The 18348-nt window shown below is 39.3% G+C and overlaps 1 protein-coding gene across 11 annotated transcripts in view; it reads right to left on the bottom strand.

Annotated features, from left to right (window-relative positions):
• EBF1 (EBF transcription factor 1) overlaps positions 1-18348 on the bottom strand; it is a 388691-nt gene that overhangs the window by 128151 nt on the left and 242192 nt on the right. For all 11 annotated transcript variants that reach the window (XM_045503357.1, XM_045503361.1, XM_045503380.1 and 8 more), the window contains exon 7: positions 12669-12750. In XM_045503357.1, the coding sequence (XP_045359313.1) occupies positions 12669-12750 (82 nt within the window). The remainder of the gene's footprint in view (positions 1-12668; positions 12751-18348) is intronic.

The raw sequence follows: 18348 nt of genomic DNA, 5'->3' as shown, positions 1-18348 counted from the left end.
GTACTGATGAACACCCAGTGTGTTCCATGGTACCTTCTATTTGGGTCCAGCCCCCCAGGTGAGGGCTCTCAGCATGAGGGGATTAAAAAACAAAAACAAACAAACAAACAAAAACAAACAAACAAACAAACAAAAACCAAGAGAAATCTGCAGGTACCCATGGACTTTGGAGATTTTACATTAACATCTTGGCTCATCTCAGTGGCTCAGAATCTCCTCTGTTTTATCCAGGAACTAGATATCCCTAAAGGTTGTTATTTTTACAATTTTACCCTCTCAATTTAGAATTGGAAAAAATTCAATACAAAATTCATGATGCTGGACTCCCAATCTTTCCTAGGTGATGTGACTCTGGCCAGGCTAACTTAACCCTAAGCCACAGTGTTCCTGCCTCTCAAGAGGAAAAAATAATAACAGTCCCTGATTCTGTGAGGCTTCCATTATTTAAAGTGGCCAGCATGGCTCCTGGCTCCTACTGAGCACTCAAAAAATGTTAGTGTCAGTAGTAGTGTAGTTGTTGCTTTGTTGGTGATACTCCACAAAAAGTTCAAGATAATGTGTTGGGCTGATCATCTGAAGCCTAAAGAAGACCCAGTATAAACTGTTATTTTAAATAAAAGGATACAGAAACTATCTCTAATACGTTCACTGCTTTATCAGTCTAACAATGAAATCATACAATTTTAAAGACCTTTGTTCCCACAACATATAATTATATCATTTAGGCCTCGTGTAAATTGCAAATTTCACTGGTTTATATAATTTTACTGTCTAGAACCCATTGGCATCTTAGCTTATTATATTCTAGGCTTGAAACCAAACAGAATCTTATGGCTTTGAAAATAATCTATAAATTAGACATCAATTCAGTCTAGTTTCATATGAATCAGGGGTTCTCTGGGAGTTTTGTTATTGGTATTTCCTGCTATCATCCTTCAGGCTGCCCCTGTTTTCTGCACATCAGGCAGGAGACCTTGTATGTCCCAACTAAATTATCTAAGATTCGTGAACCATAATCTCTGTCTCATGAGCAGATTTTCAAAAAGACAAAAGCAGCTAAAATCCAGTCATGGGTGGAAGATCACATTAACAAAAGTAGCAGTTCATGGAGAAGAAGGATTTATGACAAAAGCAACCAAAAGAGTTGAAATCTGTATTTTTAAACACTTCCAAAACAAATATGGAATCAAGAGAAAGATTAGATCATAAAAATATTTTCAATGCTTAAATTTAGAATATTTTAGTAGTAAGTACCTCCCTCCAAAAAGTAACTACCTAAACAAATTAATTTTGAATGATTATAAAATTACAATTCTTGGTTTTCAAAGCTGATATATGGTAACCCAGTGTAAGGACATTGGTGCTAAAGTTGGTCTGTTACATGGCTTTCTTACCTTTTTGTTTAACTTATTCTATGTTTGCATTAATTCAGGACCCCTAATATAAAGCATTATATGCACAGGCTTCAAGTACATGGAATAGAAAGGCATTAAGCAATATTCCATTGGCTAATACTCAGTAATAAAAAGAAACAAAGTATTGACACACCTGGATGAATTTCGAGAGAATTACGCTGAATGAAAAAAGCCAGTACCGAAAGATTACATACTGAATATTACAGACTTATTTCCCCCCACAGCCCCTCAAAATTTACATGTTGAATATCTAATCCTCAGTACCTCAGGATGTGACTGTATTTGGAGACAGGGTCTTTAAAGAAATGATTAAGTTAAAATAAGTCCCTTAGAGTGGGCCCTAATCTCATCTGACTAGCATCCTAAGAAGATGAAATTTGGTCACACAAAGAGACACCAGGGTGTGCTGGCAAAGGGGAAAGACTGTGTGAGAACACAGCAAGAGGGTGGTTATCTACAAGCCAAAGACAAAGGTCTTAGAGGAAACCAAACCCACTGACACCTTGATCTTGGATTTCCAGACTCCAGACTGTGAGAAAATAAATATCCATTTTTAAGCCACCCAGTCTGTGGTATTCTGTTATGGCGGTCATAGAAAACAAATACACTGCATCATTCCATTTACTTAACATAATTCTGAAATTAAAAGGTTTTAGAAATGGAGAGCAGATTAGTGCTTGCCAAGGGTTAGGGACAGAGGGAAGGTAGATGTAGCTACTACAAAAATATAATAGAAAGGACCCTTGTAGTGATGACAATGCCCAATATCTTTACTGTGGTGGTAGATACACAGACCTTACATGATAAAATTTTACAAAATGAAAAGCATACCCATATGCAAATGACTACAAGTAAAACTAGAGAAATTTGAGTAAGGTGGTGGATTTGTCAATGTTCATATCCTATATGAATATGGTATAGTACTATATAATGTTGTACTATAGTTTTGCAAAGTATTACTATTGTGGTACTGGGTAAAGGGTACACATGGGATCACTCTGTATTCTTTCATACATCTACATGTGAGTCTATAATTATATCAATAAAAATCCAGCTAAATAAAAGGCATCATCAATCAAGATGTCCTTTTATAGGTGAATGGATATGCAAACTGGTAATCCATAGAAAGGAATATTATACAGCAATAAAAAGAAATGAGCTATCAAGTCATGAAAAGACATGGAATTTTAAATACATAGTGCTAAATGAAAGAAGCCAATCTGGAAAGGCTATATACTATATGATTCCAACTACATGACATTCTGGAAAAGGTAAAACTACGGAGATAGTAAAAAGATTAATGGTTGTCAGGGGTTTGGGGGGAGGGAGGGATAAATAGGTGGAGAATAGGGGATTTTTAGGGCAGTGAAACCATTCTACATAATATCATGCATTTGTCCAAACCCATAAAATACATAACATAAAAATCAACAATAGTATAAACCATAAACTTTATACTATGTTACAATAATGTGTCAATATGGCACATCAATTGTAATAAAGTATTAGACTAATGAAAGATATTAATAATAGCAGAAATGGGGGGAACATCGGTTTGCTCATCAGTTAAGTATCCAACTTCAGCTCAGGTCATGGTCTCATAGTTCACAGGTTCAAGCCCCACACTGGGTTCTCTGCTGTCAGCACAGAGCCCGCTTTGGATCCTCTCTCTCTCTGACCCTTTCCCACTTGAATGCATGCATATGGGCATGCATGTGTGCTTTCTTTCTCTCAAAAATATATAAATATTAATAATAATAATAGGGGAAATGGGGGAGAAGAACTGAGGGAGTCTTTGGAAACTTACTATACTTTCCCCTCATTTTTCTCTAAAACTAAAACTACTCTGCAAAATGAAGTCTATATCATCAAACTTCTACTCCCAACCCTACATAGCCCACAATCTCTACTCTACCTGCCTGCTGAAACACCCTTTACAGACTCCTCAAAATACCCAAGAAATCAGCCAATCTAGTAACTTCCAACTAAGAGTTTTCAAAAATAGTAACAGGAACAACACTGCAGAGAGGGAATCCTAAATTCACCCATAGGAAGATAGCATGCTATCAGTAGATAGCATACATTCAGTAATTTTCCTTTGTCAATACAGGATCCAATCATGTGCATGTGGAAACACTGGTTATCTCATGCCCATGAAAGAACTCTGAATTGATGGAGTCACATGGCTTCAAATAATTTTAAAATGGAATGTGATTCTTAACAAATGCCATTAGGATAAAAAAAAATAGGTTGTCACATGAGATTCATAGGAGAAAATGATAAAAGAAATTCTCAGTAGTTATGACACTGCATATTTGTCCAACATGTCTTTTTAAGGCTTGGAAAACTGACCCCAAGAAGTTTAAAAGCATCCTCAAGGTCTTAACACAAATTAAGAGCAGAGGCAAACCTGAAGGGAAACTTTCAGACTCCAGGTCCAGTTCTTACCCACAACAGCCTCTGGACCCTCAGTACAAACTCCTGGCCTAAGTCCTTTCTCTCCTGAGTCTGCTGGTATCTTCTAGTATACATCTCTGGGGTCTAAGTGATTGACTACACTTTAAGTATTATATACATAAAAATGGTCTGTGGCAGTTAGGAGTTAGGTCTTCATTAACTTTGTCCTTTAAAATATCCTTGACTGATATGGAATGAGATCATTTCTGAAACCTGCCTGATTGCCAGTTTCTATCTGGTTGAAAGATCCCAAATAACTCATTAAAAATTATGGAGGACGCATGAACCTACAGGATGTAGCAGAGCAGAACTGCAGGAGAATGGGAGTGAGTAACTGAATTAAATCTACTCTTTAAGGCTCAAGGCAAAAATATCTCCTATTTTAACAGTAAGACAAGAGCAGACACTTCTAAATCCTCAGATACTTACATTAAACCAGTTTGGACCTTTGGACACTAAACTCAGCTTCTGTCTCCTGAACTGTGACACATGCTCACATAAAAGCTCCTCAGTGACCTGAATCTTGTTCCCATCTCTGTGGATCAGGATACCTTTGATGACTCTTGATGGTGTCATTGGCATTTAACAGGTGCTCTCCATTTATGTGTTCCCACTGGCTATTTTAAGTAGCAGTGAGCCAAAACATACAGAATTGCCATGTGTGTTCTCTACTAATGACTCTATGACACACGGATGTGAAAATTGGGAGCGAGAAAATAGCATATTAGTCAACAGCTCAGATTCTGGGGTCAGAGAGTCCTGAATGTGAACTGCAACTCCATCACTTACCAGTTTGTAACCTTATATAAGTCACTTAATCATAGGAGTAAGTTGTGTGCCTACTATACTCCAGGCATTATTCTGTATACTAGAGAAGCAGCAATGTACCAAGAACTTAGTGCTTATCAGGGACAGAAAGGGGTTTTCCAACAGTAAGTAAACAATAAAAGAAAATTTCTGAATGTGAAAAGTTCCAAGAATAAAATACAATGCGGATGGAACGATACCTAGGTGAGATCTATTTTTGATTGGGTGATTAAGGAAGGCGTCTCTGAGGAGGTGATGTTTTAGCTGAAATCTGAGTAAAAGAAGTAGCCAGCTATTCAATGAAGTGGCAGAAGAATTTCCTAGGAAGATGGAATTAGTAAGTGCAAAGATCCTGAGGCAGGAATAAGTTTGGTGTATTCAAGAAAGAGAAAAGAAAGAAAATAAGGAAAGACAATGTGCTCCAATGCTTGTTTGGAGCAAAGGAAACAAGGGAAAGAGCAGAGGAAAAATAAGGAAGATCATTCATGCAAAACACCTTGTACAGCGTCTCACACATAATAAGAGCTCTGTAAGTTACAACTTAAAAAGCAATAGAATGTAAGGATATCTTTTGTTGGTAAGTCTCAATAAGTATAAGCATCCTCAGAACCAATATCCACTGGCAACACTGATCAAACCAAACACTTTTAAACATCTATCCTTTAATGTATTTTACATTTCTTCAATAGCTACTGTACTTAATGTAGAAATTTATTTCCCCTAAGTGCAGAGCCACCACTCACCAAATCGCATTCATAAGGATTCCTTCTCAGTGATGCATATTTTCTGCCAAGGCCCAGCATAAGGCTCATGCCAAGATACATATTTGCCCAATAAGCTGTAATGGTTTAATATATCAGGTTGAAAATCCACCATTTGTATTTACCATGTTATGTGAATTAATCCTGTATTCTGAAACTATCATTAGAGCTGCTTTCAGTATAATTAATCAGCGTGGTGCATCTTGAAATTATTCTGTATGAAGAGAGTGATTGCAGCTCGGGCCCCTAGCATTCTGTTGGTAAAGAATTTAATTGCGAGATGCGCTATTTGTCAAAACAATATGAAACGGGGTGGGGGACAGTCGGAGAGAAATAAAAAGGATACAAATATTTCCTTCTTTATTTAAGTGCCTTTAAAAACAGACTGAAACCGCAGAGGTAGGGCATGTATTTTAAGAATCCTCTAAGCATACCCTATAATATATTGATTCAGAGCCTCTCTGGGCTTTTGAATAAATAACAATGATTCTCCAAAATTTACAGAATCAGAATTCACACATACACATAAAAAAAACAAAAGCAGAGAGTTGCCTTTTACCGTCATTTCCCATGTCATCATTTTTAAAAGAACACATTTTTGGTGGGAATTCGGGATGAGTAACCTGGTGGTTTCTCCTGGTGGTTTCCCATCCCCCACACAAAATGACTAATGAGTGAAAGAAGATTGTTTGTCTCCTCCAATAAACATGAAATAAACATGAATTTAGAGCTTGCTGTTCTCTCTGCTCAGAAAATTCTTCTGGCTCTTCTCAAGATGATTTATTCTTATCTGTTAGCTTTGGTCTTAAATGTCACTTCCTCACAAGTTTTCCCTGGTCACCCACTTTAAATTAGGTTCCTATCCCTTATCCCACATGTATTCTCTTTCATAGTATTAATACTCTTTACAGCAATAATGAAAATTTTTAACGATTTGTAATTATTCATCTGTAAACATTGCAGCAGCCAATGGTAACTGTTACCCACACATCCATTTCCTCTCTTCCTTGGGCTGTACAAGTAGATACTTGCAGGTCTCTCTGTGGTTATATATGGTCGTGTGACAGACTTCTAGCCCATAGAATATGGGCAGATGTGACAAGGGTCATTTTTAAGACCAGGTTTTAAGAAGTCCATGAGCCCCCTCCATATACTCTTTATCCTTAAGCTGGATGGATGGAGACAATGAAGTTCTAGAGGATAGTGGAGACACAAAACAAAAAGAGCCCCAGTCCCCAAATCGCTTCATGTACAAGATCTGTCCACTGACCAAGAACACCTGCCTTGTACTGTTATGTGAGCAAGAAATAACCTGTTGTGTATAAGCCATTATATTCTTTGTTCTATTTATTATAGCAGCTAGTATCATCCTAACTAATAGACCCCAGCTAGAATATGATCTTCATTAGGACAAACACCCCGTCTTTCTTGTTCATCATGATATACTCACCATTTACTACATCAATAAATACTACTGAGTGCATGCATGCATGAAGGAAGGAATATGTCTTAAATTTATGTTCATATATAGTCACAGATCTAACATCTATACATGAATATAGATTTGTAGCCTATGGAAAATTTTTGTTGAAGAGATAAGATGAATTTGGAAATGATACCAGTCCCTAGGTATTATGGCATCTACTGTGATGACAGCTTGTACCCAGTTCTTGTCCCTTTCCTCACCATCCTCATGCTGCCAGCCCCAACAAGGAAAGCTATTGATAAGGATTTAAATCTTAACCTGGAATTGTCTAGCTCCTGTCAGTTAGAAACCAGACCCGTGACATGGTTTTAACACCGTCCTTTGACATTAGCATCTTTTTAGTGTCAAGATGAAGAAACAGGCTCTTTAGTCACAGTGAATTTCTCCCTGTCATGAGCTGTTTCCATCCTAACCTACCCCCACCTTTTCCCTTCCTCCCTACTTCTTCACACCCACCAGAACTGAATGAAGCCTATATCCACTGTTGTATTAAAGCAAGTTTGTTACCCAAACCACAGCCTGGGCATTTCAAAAGAAAACACCCATTGTAAATTAAAAAGAAGAAGAAAAAAAATATTGTACCAGATTTTCTACAAGGTTTATTCCATAATGCCTTAAAGTATGAACACAGCTGAGCTCTGCAGAAAGTGATTAATTTCTTGAAAACGCTAAGGTCACACTAATTGACATGACCTGTGTAATTAAGTAGTCTCTGTTTACACACCAGAAGCTCAGCCGCTGTGAGGCTGAGTTTGCTTGACAGAATGTCTTTACATGTCAAGAGATCAACAACCTTTCTTATGTCCTCCTCAGTCACCTACACAGGCCCCTGATTGCTGTTCAGAGGAGACATGCTCTGGCATGGCTGTATGAAGATCAGGCTGGCCTGGTGAGCATACAAAATGAGATGAGAGGAAAGTGGCATCCATGACTGTTGGAGAGAGCCTATTTAACAGTCAGAAGAGCACGTTTTTCCATCAGATGTCTCTAGGTCTAAGGTTTTCAATAACTTAGAACTGGGAAAAGCCACATTGATATGTCAAGGGTAGACCAGAGTTTTCTCCTGCCAAAAAGACACTTTCTCATCCCTTCTCAGAGACAACAATAACATAAAATCAACTTCCTAATGGTACACTATGAGAGAAATGATGGAAATTACACATCTTATTCACAGGCAACGTTCAACCAGTATCTCTATGACACATCTCTGTCAGCCAGGATAGATGCAGGGAAGATTGATCTTTCCCCCTCTTGGTTCAGCCCTAAGATTTGGGAACTGCAGTATGATTTTGTCACAGAGTACTCTGAGATATCTGGAGCCACTTTACTCATGTTCCATCTAGGTGATGGGTCTTTTTGGCTCTGGAGAAGTGGCCCAAACCTCCCTAGGTTAGGTGAAGCTCAAGCAATCTTCTGAGTAGTAGCTTCTTTTTCTAAAGCTCATACAAATAAAAATTGGCCAACACTGTAGCTCTGTTCAGAAACAATACTCAAGTTCTTCTCCTTTCATGCAACTCCACTCTCTGCCTGATGAACTTTGGTGGTATTCCAATGTTCTTCATGTAGATGGTATCTTTAGGCCTATTATAAGACAAGCAGCTGGCTTTCCTGAGATTCCAGCATACATTCATGGGTAGCACTATGGCTCTTCGATGTTGACAGACTTCCTTATTTTCTCTGCAATAAGGGTCTTCCTATAGATACTGGACAAGTTCTTTACTGCTCTACAACATTAGATAACATCTGAGTCAGAATGATGAGTTAAATCACTGCCTCCTTCCTACTTAGTAAATGTGTGATTTTGAACAAGTTCCTTAACCCCTCTAAGCCTCAGTTCCTCGTTCCTAAAATTACATTTCATAAATATAATATTGGCACATTCCTAACAGGGATATTGTGAAGATAAAATGAAAACTTATGTAAAATACTTAACACAATACTTCTCATGTAATAAATTAGTTTTATCATCATCATCATCATCATCATCATCATGGCCAATGTCCATAAATGTACATCAAGGTACACATTTGGGCATGTATATTTATACACACATATATGGAACACACTGAATGTTGACAAAAATATAAACAGTCATTTCCCCGGAATTTAATATAATCAAAAGTAAACCAAGATAGGGAACATAAGAAGAAAAGCCAGCTTGTGGTGAAAGCACAAAAAAAGAAAAAAAGATGATGACAATGGAGTTTGGGGCCCACTGGGTGAAAGCTCCTAGAAGTATCCAATAGGCAGCTGGACTTCTAGGTTTGGATCTAGATGTCAGGTCACAGGGAGCCTGACTTAAGAGTTCTGAGTGCCTGACTAGTGGTTAAGTTGCTGAGAATGGAGAAGATACTCAAGAGAGCCTACAAAGTGAGAAAAGATCTGGACCTCTAAAGAAAACTTAGGGAAGAGCAACATTTACGGGAGAGGAAATAAAGAGCATCCCTTTGTAAAGGGCTGAGAATGAGTGAATGTTGTTGTGTGGAATCTGAGGAAAAGATGGGTTCAAGAAGGATGGAATGGCTACAAGCATGAAATGATGCAGAGAACACAGGAGGAAATAAACATGAAAGAAACAACCCAGGGGAAAAACTAGAAAGGTTCAGTAGGGCTATTTGAGGTGTTACTTTAATTTTATTGAGGCAATTTCTCCATTCTCTAATTGCATAAACACTCATGTGCCAACATGTGTAAGACCACATGCTAATTGTGGAAAAATTATAATTAATGAGACATGTAAACATACACAGACACAAAACAAAATGAGTCAGTGTTCGTTCTGCCACAAGCTCCCTCTATCCTCTCCCAGGAAGTGACAAGTGGGTGATGGGAACAAAGCAGGTTAAATCTGAGATCCAGTAAAGAATTTGTCCTTGCTGATGGGAAGAGCTCTTCTTCAATGCAAAAATTAACTCTGTGGTGGTCAAGGTTGCTGCCCATATTTAGAGGAGTCTACCTACTTGAGGACAGTTGGAGACTCACAGGGAAGAGCATATGTATTTGAAGGACAGTATGGACCTTGTGTCAGGCAGCTCTCATGCCTTATAACAGAGAGCACTCATTGGGATGGTCGCACTGTCACCAGGAAAAGTCTGTCAGAAGTCATCAGGTATAGAACTGAACCAATGAATCTAAACTAGGAGATTCACTGACAGAGAACACTGACAAATGTCTGGAGACATCTGGGGTTGCCATGACTGGGCTAGGGCATGAAACAGTTTCTACGGATAGAGGCAAGTAACAAACTGTTAAACATCCTACAATGTGCAGGACAAACCTCCCCTCCCCCATAACTGCATAAGGATTATGCAGTCTAAAATGTCAATTGTGCCTAGGTTGAGAAACCCTGTACTGGAATAATGATCCAGTTTTAGTTTATCACAAGTACTTTCTCTAAAAGCTTACATTTACATTTTATCATTTGCAAATTAGTTATGCATACAAAACGTTGTTACTCATATGTTGTAAAATAAGCAGAATGATAATTTTTACTCCATTTTAGAGTTGAGGAAACTGAAGCTTTCCAGAAATTCAGTTCATGCCCCCTCATCTCAGTAGCCCTTCTACTAAGTGAAGAACAACTATTTTATCTGCAAAAATAAAGCTTTCTAGACTCTATAAAAAATAACAGACTGAGTTGGTTTCTCATCCCACATAAGAGCTACATCCTATAATTTAAGACCTTTAGACATTTTACTAGCAGGTCCTATGAGGGAAAACAAAGCCTCAGAAGTCTTATAGAAATACTCTTAGGTCCCCAATGTCACTAAAGTCTACCTTTAACTCTGCTGCCCTGAGAAGCAAAAGAAAGTTGATCCTGATATTTGTAAGTCATGACACGTGTCTATTAGACATGTTTATTAAACATGAATTGGTTTGTGCCTGGATATGCCTTGCTATGATATAACCCAGGCTCGGTCAAGGGAGATAGATATATGGCTCATCTTGGGGCCAAAGCAAGCTGCAAAACAGTTTATAATGAAACCCAATCTCATGTTTCAAGACACTGAGCAATATACACCTAGTGACATCACATGTTTTGTTTACCAGCAAAGCTAATCCCACTCTACACACAAAAAAATCATGTGTGGGAAGCAAAGCACCCAAGTCTACCAACTTGGGGTCAGCAACTAGCCAGGAGAAACATTTTCCAGGAAACTAGGAACCCAGGGATTCTCTTCCTCAGATCTCTCAGGACAAAAGGTGGCAAGGCCAAAATGATTTTACAAAAATTCTTCAGAATCTTGGGAGAGAATGTCTTCTTTCTACCAAATTTGTCTTATTAGTCTCTTTCATGAGACTAATAAGTCTCACCTCTCAAAAAAAATCATCTTGGAGACGAAGAGATCTTGACATCTAAAAATCAATGCTTGGAGCACCTAGGTGGCTCAGTTGGTGCTGGACTCCTGATTTTGGCTCAGGTCATGATCTCATGGTTTGTGGGTTCAAACTCAGTATTGTACTGTCAGTGTGGAGCCTGCTTGGGATTCTCTCTCTCTCTCTCTCTCTCTCTCTCTCTCTCTCTCTCTCTCCCTCTCTCTGCCCCACCCCTGCTTGTGTTCATTCTCTCTCTCTCTCTCAAAATAAATAAGTTAAAAACATTTTTTTAATAAAATAAAATAATGAAAATCAATGCTCAGAATCATCCCATCCCTTTCTCCCATGTGCGAATGTACAGCTAAAATTCTTCAAGATCCTCTCAGAGATCATACACATTAATCTACACTTCATGCTGACAAACTATACCCAAGAATATACTTTAAACACCATGCTGTTTTCACTGAAAGATCATATGGACATATATATCATTACATCACTCTGATAGGAAAACTAACATTGATCATGCAAAGAGTTAGCCATAAAATGAGATGGAAGGCAACACAAGTCTAGAACCTTGCTCCTTAAAGTGTGGTCCATGGCATTAGCATCACTTGGGAGCTTGTTAGAAATTTAGAGTTTCAAGCCCACCTGAGACCTCATTAACAGTTTAACAAGATCCCCAGGGCATTCTTGACACTTCTGAGTTTGAGAAGCACCACTATCTAGAACTTAGCAACCTATCCTAAAACCCAACTACCATTTTGTGTCTTCGAAATTAACACTTTACTTTCACATCTTCTTCCATCGGTAAGTGTATAATTATATGAGGTGAACATACCACCCACATATGGTGGCAGATCTGACTGCTGCTTGAGGACCTTCACACATGCTGTAGAAGGACATTGCTGACACGGAATTGAGTGTCACCCATATCACTCTAGATGTGCCCACCTGCATCAGGGTCCATTTTTAATAGACACTTACTGCTGACAATTTCCAGGATTGGAAGAGGAGTACAAAGAGAAAGGAAAGAAGAAGAGGGCATAATTCTAAAACAGAACAAAGATCTTATTTAAGAGTTTTCTACTTGTAAAACTTTAGAAAGAATGCATCATTTCTATGTACTTCACTTACCCGGAAGCGGTTGAAGCCTAAGAGTCCATTCAGGAAGCCAAACTAGGCTCAAAGGACATCACTGTCTCAAACAGTGAACGCAGGTGGTTTGGTCCCAATTCTTCCTTCATAAAAACAACTCCAAGAGCACAGAGACCTGGGGGACCAGGAGCCTCACCTGCTTTTTATGTCTGGGGAAATAACTAGACTCTATATCTTCTTCTGCCTAAGACTTTTTTTTTTTTTTTTTTTACCCTCTCCTGATACTCATGCCATTATTGAAATTTAAGAAAGACAAGACAAACCCACCTGGAATCTCCGCATGTCACGTGGATTTCCTGCATTCTTTAGGCAATTTTGGTTACATTTGAGGAAAAATTTCAAGAAGAACCTGTGGAGAAACAAATTATCATGGTTAGCATTTCAGTCCTGACACGGAAGGGGGGGAGAAAAAGTAGTAAGCCGCGTCTGGGTTGTGCATTCTATTCTCCGCAGATTTTCTGAAATATTTAGAATGGTGTTAGAGTCACTATTTTGTTTAAAACTTTAGCCTTTGTTTTGCATCCAAGCTGGACTTGTTCTGTGAAAGAAACGCTTTTAGTGCTGCCAACAGATCTCACAAAAGAATTAAGCCCCCAAGGAAGTATTTTTACTCAGACAGAGGGAAAGTCTTCACCATAATTTAAGGTGGGTTCCAATTGGGTGTAATTGCCTGAGAATTACTCATGGTCCCCAACAACATGTAATTTAAGCCCCGTAAATTAACAGATGATGAACCAGCAAAATGTATGCTGGATGAATATGAGGACATGGTAAACACTTTTTATTTCAGCATCTCCAAATAAAATCGTCTAATTAGTAGTACCCACGAGAAGTAGATAAGATTCACATACTGACTGAAGTCCTTTGACTTCTCAAGTATTTCCTATATGTTTTTCTTATACTGCCTACTATAGACAAAAGCTATTTTGCGAATGAATCAGAACCTCACTGCCACCTTGGTCCCTGGGTTGGTTCTAGGGTGAGATTCATGGGTTTTACTTGCTAGGGTGACCAAAAGTCCCAATTTCCCAGGAACAATCCCAGTTTACAACAGCTATATTACTGTAAATATTATGGTACCCGCGTTAACTCTCAAAAGTGTCCTGTTATGGATGATAAATTAGATGGTGACCTTATCACTTATTTCTTTCATTGTAGTTGTTAAAGTCCATTACACAAAGACAGCAGGTATCAAAGATGTACCATTAGGAGATTAATGCTGGCAATCTATATGTTCTTCATTTGCTCATGTTTGGGGAAAGAAGCATTTTAAAAGCCACCCTAAGTTCTCCATTCCCTTTTACTTTTAGGCCTATAGATTTCAGGCCCAAATATTTCCCCAAAATACCAGAATGCATTAAAATGCCAGTCAGTTAAATTTTTCCAGCATGTTCTTTTCTTCACCTTTCTCCCACTTCAAGTCACCTTTTCCCACACTGGAGTACAAAATTCCCACCTCAATGCACACAGTCTGTGAAGAACTATCAAGCCATGATGCCTCAGTCTGAATTTAGCTCTGAGCACAAAGTCTATTAACCAAATAACACAGGGGTCCTCAGTAAGGAGAACATAGCACAAAGTCACACGAGGTTTAACTGGTTTCTGACTACTGAACTGAGAGAGGTCCTAGAAGAATCTCTCTCCTCCCCGGTCTCTTAGAATCTGGCAACAGAAGAATATGGTGTGGGAGTAACTCTGAAAAGTGACGATAACTTTGTCAACTAAAAGAACATTTTAAAATACAAACACTTTCCTGAAACGACGCTTTCAACATCATGCACCATCCAACCACCCATCAATAAAAGGAAACCTCTGAATAATCATTTGCCCCTACTTCCAGGTTCTCTCCATAGAGGCCAAAGTTTATCAACACTTCACACAAGATAAATGACTCGTGGAACACCGCTGAAGCCCAAACGTGTAAAATGGAATTGGGCTCTGGCACCCCTTCCCCAGTACAAAGAACAGCACAGTCATTCCCGCCAGCAGTCAGCTGGTCCTACTCAAGTCCCCTTTCAATAGGGCAGACTTGGAAAGAGAAAGACGTTTGAGGGAGTGGTCATAACCCCAAGTGCCTCAGCATTGTCCTTTCCTCTGAGCTCTCAGAAGGCAAGAGCTGGGTGGCCCTGTGATCACACATGGCTTTCAGAAGCTGAAATGGTGAAGCTCAGGGAGAGAGAGAGTCGGCCATCTTGCTGGGGTTTAAGCCAAAGGCACCTGAAATGTAAAAACTGGCTGCCTCTTTCAAGCACAGCTGGTTGGAAGGGCATATTTAAAAGCCACGCCAAGCCTCAGGGGAGGACTGATTGCCACGAAACTGACAGTGAGAAACAGTGTGGTACAGAAGAAAAGCCACAGCCTTTAGAAATACCCAGAATGGGGTTCACGTCCCAACTTTGACAGGTACTGACTGCTTGTGTGATTTTGGATAAGTAGGTGAACTTCTCTGCTCCACACTTTCCTTATCTATAAATTGGGTATAAGGACAGTCCCTACCTTATAAGGCAATTGTAAAAATGAACCGTGATAATGCCTGACACATGGTAAGCATGGTGATGGGGCCAGTAATAATAACGGCTCCCATGAATTAGGTGCTTAACATGTTCAGCAAGGTGCTGAGAACTGCAAATACATTTTTCCCATTCAATCCCCCTAAATAACCTCTGCTATCAATCCCATTTTATGGATGAACACATTGAGGTTCAGAGAAGTTGAATAACTTACCGTAAGGTTCGTGAGTCTGGAACTCAAATTTGGACAGAGCCTGTGTCCTTAACCATTATGCTTACAGTAGTTTTAGTAATAACAGAAGTAGTGAAGTACTGATATTAGTGCTAATTATACCATCAACAGTAATTGCACCACAATGGCATTTGTGCCAATAAGTGTACAAATAAGAATAAGTATTGGTATTATTATTTCCATACCAGTAGCATAAATATTGTGGAGGGAGACATCATCGCCATTCTCCCTCCAGTGCCCCCCACCCCTGATTCCCCAGGGCTGATAATATTGCCGCGGGTGTGTGTTTTAGACATTTGAGCCCAGACCGACAGCCAGATTCAGGTTGTGTTAGAAGAAGCTGTCAGCACACCCTCTGGCATCTTCAAGTCAGACAACTGCTAGCCACCATGAGGGGGGCCATCTGGTGCCAAAATGGATTTTGAAAGGCAGGCAAACAGGACGCTAGCTCTGCCAGAGAGAAACAGAATCAAGGGAGCAGGGGATCTTCTGCCTTAACGATGAGCAGGGGCGAGGTGCCTGTCAGCAGCCCATCGTTAGCACAAAAGCTATGCCGGGCACACACCAGATCCCTGTTACCCTAAGCTGCCCTGTCACCTGGCATGCTGCCAGAATCTCCTGCCCGCCCTCTCCACAGTGGATCGCTTGCTGAAATTGAAGGCTTGGCCATCTGTCGCAGGGAAGAGACGGCATCAACGGGTGCCTGGGGCCTCACACAAGCCCTTATGTGGCAAAGACGCTCTGAAGGGCCTGTTCTTTTGGGGAAAGCCAGCCTTACCCCAGGGGGAGCCTCAGGAATTCTTTCAAAGTTTCCCCTAAGTACATGCCAAATGCCTGACCCTTTCGGATCGCACTTCCTTAAAGGAACTGAGAGGACTTAGAAGTAGGAGTTAAAAATATCCCCACTGAGGGACAGAGTTAGATGTAGCACACACATTTTGGGGATGATTTATCAGGCTGTTTTTAAGGCATTTGTAAATGGGGGACGCATGCATGTCTGCTGGCCTATGGAGAAGATCTCAGATTCTCAGGGGGCTTTTAACAAAGAGGAGGTTATTGTAACTCAAAACCTCACTTTTGTCTCATGAATTACCACATTTTGTGTGGCGGATATGTTTGATAAAGTGTTGTCAGGAGAAAGAGTGTGACAGCCTTATTCGAACCGTGGGAAATGAACTAGAGACAGGACAAAGCCCCTATTGACCCTGTAGAGTTCCAAGGAGTTCCAGAAACTCCAGGAAACAGCCCAATCAGAACCAAACTCCAGTCCTTTTTTTTGGGGGGGGGGGGATGGAGACGGTGGGGCAAAAAACCCAACACCTTTCTGGTAACTTTCAATATGAATAATATCATCTTATGTTCATACAGTGTATTATGTGATTCAAAGCACTTACATCTCTAGTATCTCACTAAATTCTCATAGAAGTCCTATAAATTAAGCATGCCAGGAATCATCAACCTATTTAAAAGGAAGAAAACTAAGACTCAACAAAATTAAGATATTTATCTACAGTCAAAACTAAACTCATAACCTATATTGGTCAAAAGACTCCTTTATGGTATATGTTTGTTTCCATGAATTGCAAGACTTTCTAAGTGACCTTAACCATCACTTAGTTGAACTGTTTCATTGCACATATGAAAAAATTGAGAGATCAGAAGACATGAGAATAGCCACGCAGTTATAATAGTTACAACAGCTGGAACTACAACCCACATGTTCTGACTTCTAGTTGTATGATTTTTTTCAAGATAATGTAGCTTTTCAAAAGCCAACCCAGTAAGAGCTCAACAGTTGAGCCATTGAGCTTTTTAGAATACTAAAAATCAGGAAAGTGGTGGTCATAAAACCAAAAGTGACAGCCTATTAAAAGTTGTATTTAGGTTCCTCAGTCAGGCTGATGTACAACATTAGCTCATCACTGAACATTCACTGAACCGAACACACACATTTGTAGAACAAAATTGCTTATTCAATGGTTTACTTGTGTCACATTTTACCAACCAATAGATAGTACATTGGGAATTCTTCTATGTGACTAGCAGAGTACTGGATACCAAAGATATCTCTAGGCTCCCCCAAAAGGAAAATTCTTTGACGTAGCCAACATGTTTTGATCCATCTATATAAGGATGTAAAATAACAATAATAAAAATCATCTCTGTATACCCAGAACATGACACAAGACTCAGAACCCAGTGGGTTTTTAGTAAATCTGTTCACCTAAACAGAATCCAGGACTCCCAAGGGATAGAAATGAGAACATTCCACAATAAAGACAACAGTAGAGAATTTTGGACAAGAACTTGGGTTGGAGATAAGATCCCCATGGGTAAATTTCTGCAGTGGCCTTACGAAAACATGAAAATAACAGTACTTCTCTCCAGGACCACTGTGTGGTTTTTGTCATAATCCTAACTTTACTGTTTAATTAATTGTGTGACTTTAGAGAAATTACTTAGCTTCCCTGTACCTTAAATTTCTCATCTGTAAAATGTGGGAAATAACAGAACCTGCTTTAGAGGGTTATTGAGAATAAAATGAGTAACGTATGTGAAATGTTTAAATAGTACCTGGCATAGAAAAAGAGATAATTATTTTCATCATCATTTATTTATGGCAACTGCTCACTGCCTAGCACTAAGAATGTTCAGATTTTCAGGTACAAAAAGTATTCTTCTGTCTTTGAATGTTAAGGTTAAGAAAAGAAGCAAAGACCTATGTAACTGACGAGAACTACAGATTTCATTGAATGACCTACAAAAAGAAAAAAGAAGAAACCAAGGAGAGACAATAATGACTAGAGCAGTTTTACCCAAAGGCCAAGACACATAAAGGAGAGAGGTAGCAGCTTAAATCATGGAGGACTCCAGCTAGTCAGAACTGAAGGGCACACACAGTAAAACCGACCATTAGGCGACAGCTTGTACATCATTAAATATTATGCAAAGCATTGCAATAGATCTAGGGTGAGCAGGTTGACTTTTTACCTCCTCCACCCAAATTCTGAAAAATCACGTTTGGATGTTTTCAGCTGTTATCATAATGTCTAGGCTGGAAAAGAAAAGCATCAAGGCACACCTAAACTAAGACATAAAACCCCCATTTGCAGTCTTAAGGCTCCCCAAAAGTTCCTCTGACTTATGCCCACAGATGGTTATGTGGCAGATGATCCTTGCCAAAGAGACTCAGGACACGGAGACT

This window comes from Leopardus geoffroyi, chromosome A1 (assembly GCF_018350155.1).
Source record: "Leopardus geoffroyi isolate Oge1 chromosome A1, O.geoffroyi_Oge1_pat1.0, whole genome shotgun sequence".
Taxonomy (NCBI): domain Eukaryota; kingdom Metazoa; phylum Chordata; class Mammalia; order Carnivora; family Felidae; genus Leopardus; species Leopardus geoffroyi.
Note: the sequence above shows the minus strand (reverse complement) of the source record. Positions and strands in the feature narration are given on the sequence as shown.